This window comes from Sinocyclocheilus anshuiensis, unplaced genomic scaffold (assembly GCF_001515605.1).
Source record: "Sinocyclocheilus anshuiensis isolate Anshui unplaced genomic scaffold, SAMN03320099.WGS_v1.1 scaffold1126, whole genome shotgun sequence".
Lineage (NCBI taxonomy): Eukaryota > Metazoa > Chordata > Actinopteri > Cypriniformes > Cyprinidae > Sinocyclocheilus > Sinocyclocheilus anshuiensis.
In genome coordinates, this window is record NW_015537997.1 from 192,680 (window position 1) to 195,672 (window position 2,993).

General features: G+C 35.1%; 1 protein-coding gene across 1 annotated transcript in view; it reads left to right on the forward strand.

Annotated features, from left to right (window-relative positions):
* The window catches only part of LOC107676432 (UDP-glucuronic acid decarboxylase 1-like), a 91,665-nt gene that overhangs the window by 13,807 nt on the left and 74,865 nt on the right, over positions 1 to 2,993 (forward strand). Inside the window, exons 2-3 of the mRNA XM_016470981.1 lie at positions 1,962 to 1,989; positions 2,879 to 2,927. Of these exons, the coding sequence (XP_016326467.1) occupies positions 1,962 to 1,989; positions 2,879 to 2,927 (77 nt within the window). The remainder of the gene's footprint in view (positions 1 to 1,961; positions 1,990 to 2,878; positions 2,928 to 2,993) is intronic.

Here is a 2,993-nt window from a genome sequence, read left to right on the forward strand (position 1 = left end):
CGATAATGTCAAATCGCACATCGTTAAAACAACAATTACGATATTATCGCAGATGATATATATCGCACACCCCTAGTGTCAAGTTTATTGGTTGTATAGGATGCTGCTTAGCACCAGTGACTAAACTCATATACACACACAGGTCATGTGATGGCTTTTTCTAACTTCTTTACCATGAACATGTAGGGGTGTGTTAGTGTCGGAATATTGTAGCATCAGCACATTGATTATTCTAAATGTAAGGTTTAAGGTTCAAAAAACACATTATTTTCCACATACTGTACATTATTGTTTCTCCTCTATGCCTCACCTTTCTGAAACGCGACGTAAACGTCAAGCTAAATTTAATTTATGAATTTGTACTTCACTCGTGTTTCAGTATCCACATAAAACATCATCCTTCACATGTGCAAAAATGTTTGTTTGGGCGCTGCACGCTGATTTTACAGTGGACCTTTTAAATTGAGCAGTGTAACTTTTATGTTTGGTTGACTGCGTTTTAGTTTGATGATGAATGACTGAAATGTGAAGTTAGCAACGGTAGAACTGATATGTTTGTGTGTGTGTGTTTGCGCGCAAGAGACACCTGAGCAATCAGTTGGATTTAAAAAAAAAATAGTGATATAAACAAATAAAATGCATTAAGAGCATCACAAAACAAGCATAGCGTATACTTGTCACACAGTTTTTTTTTATTTTGTTTGTTAATTATTTAAGAGAAATATATTTTGTGTAGTCTTAATTCCATTTCTATACTTAATTTATGTTTTTCTCTGTTCATAGACGATGTGTGAATCATCATGGTCTGTTGTTTATGCTGATATTTGCTTTCTAAAAATAAGTCTGAAAAAGTTGTAGGAAGCATGGTGATGGTGACTGAAGGCGAGTGACCGCGGTGCGGTGTAGTTCATTTATAGCCTAAGTTTATCTTTTTAGTTCTGGTGCTGGTATTTAGGCTTCAAAATTCATAAAAGTTATATTATTTTGTAAAGATTATCTTGATGGACAAGATAATAAGTATCATGAGCTATGGTTGAACACAGAGCTTAGCCTATTTTTTACGATAATTCAGAAGCCTATGGAAAAATCCTATTGGCTTTTTGTCGAGGGAATCAGTGTGATGCTGACACTCTTATTGGCCTACAAAGTGACGTCATAGTTCCCCCACTCTATTATTCCCACCAGTATGTGTAGTTTTCCTATGACTGACGCTTTAAACTGTGAGATCATGTAATTGAGACTTGTTCATGGATCACAAGTGAGTGTTTGTTTTTCACTTTGAAAGAGTTTCTGCATAGCATCTTTAGAGCTCATTGATATAACCGATCAAACTGCCTATATAAACACAGCAAAAATTACACTAAAAAAATGCAAAAGCACATTCATATATATTTTCAATGCAGGGTACAAATGCAAAACAGCTGTGCATATTTTTTATGCATTTAAAGTATAGCTATCACAGGATATATGTGTATTTATGTAGTGTTTTGTGAGCTTACAAAACCCATGTTTCATGTTTGTTCATTTTGATGCGTGTAATGTTCTGTTGCAGCATGTATTTGTGTGGACCTTTGATGCTTTTAACTCCATGAGAGCAACATAAAAATTAATGGCTCAGAAGCCGTTGTTGTGTTTTCTGTTTTCCCCTCTTCCCTCTCCATTCTGCAGCTTAATACAGTTTTTTAGCATTTTTCAAAACATTTTCAGAAACACACTTTCTCCCTCCTGTTCTTTCTGCTATGAATATTGGACATGAACTGTTTTTTAACTGTTAACGTATCTCTTCCCTTTTCAACTGAACAGACTTATTAACACCTGCCTCATGGCATCTATGCCATGCCTCATGGCATCTTATTAACACCTGCCTCATCTAACAGCTTGACTATGTATTTTATAATTAATGATGTAGTAATGATAATTATATTTGGTTTGGTTTTGATGTCTTCTCTTTCTTCTTTCAGCTGTCTGGGGAACCTACGCAAATATGAGGTAATTATAATTTCTTTTTGTAGAAAAGAAAATGTTTCAGACAATTTGCCAGCTTAGTCTACTGCAAAAATAAATATAAATAAATACATTTAGTAGATATCAGTGGAAAAAGTAGCAGATATCAGTCATTCTGCTCAGATGGGCTGCTCATCATTAGAAGACCTTTTTTATAATTTGCTCTTAGGGCTGTCACAATAACATATTTTCTCTACACAATTATCTTGCCCAAAAGAATTCAAGGTAACAATATTATAGCAATATCTATTGCAATTGTGTGTGGGTTTTTTTTGGAATCACACTCAAAATGCGAGTATAAGGACTTGGAGACGGAGTTTGTAACCATAGGTTTACAAATGGTAAAATGTGGTTAAAAAGTCAAAAAATTAAATAAAAATGGACCCTTTAAATATTAGTTAATGCATTCCTGTGGAATCAAACCCATGATATTTAATGCAATGACCACTTTTCACAGTTAAATCATTTCCAGATTAATCAAATCAATTTTGAATATCCCATTTCACTCAGATTAATCACATTTACAAGTTCTGGGTATGTGTATGTTGTGGGTGATTAGTGGTTGACAATTTCTGTTGTGTTCATCAATTCTGATCGAAGCCCATGTAGCTCAAGTCCTGCGTGAATGACCATTGCACAATGCATTAACCAGAAAGAGATTAGAACTACTCACTGGGCTGTGCAAAACAAGCTTTGGGATAGATCAACTGCTGGCATGAGGTACTGTTGACTGTGAGCATCTTTATCATGTGTCCAGACTAAGCTGAGGAAGAGTATTGTGTGCTTCAGTAAGCTCTGCTGTGCAAGTGTGAATCTATGTGTACTTGTGTATCTGTGTGGCTGCGATAAAGCTGTCTGTTGTTGTTTCCCACAGGTCTATACAGGAACACGGAGAAATGAAGATTGAGCAGAAGATAGATGCGGTTTGTTAGCACAAGCTGGTCACGTGCATTTTGTAGCTTTTTTTTTTTTTTTTTTTTTTTTTGTTA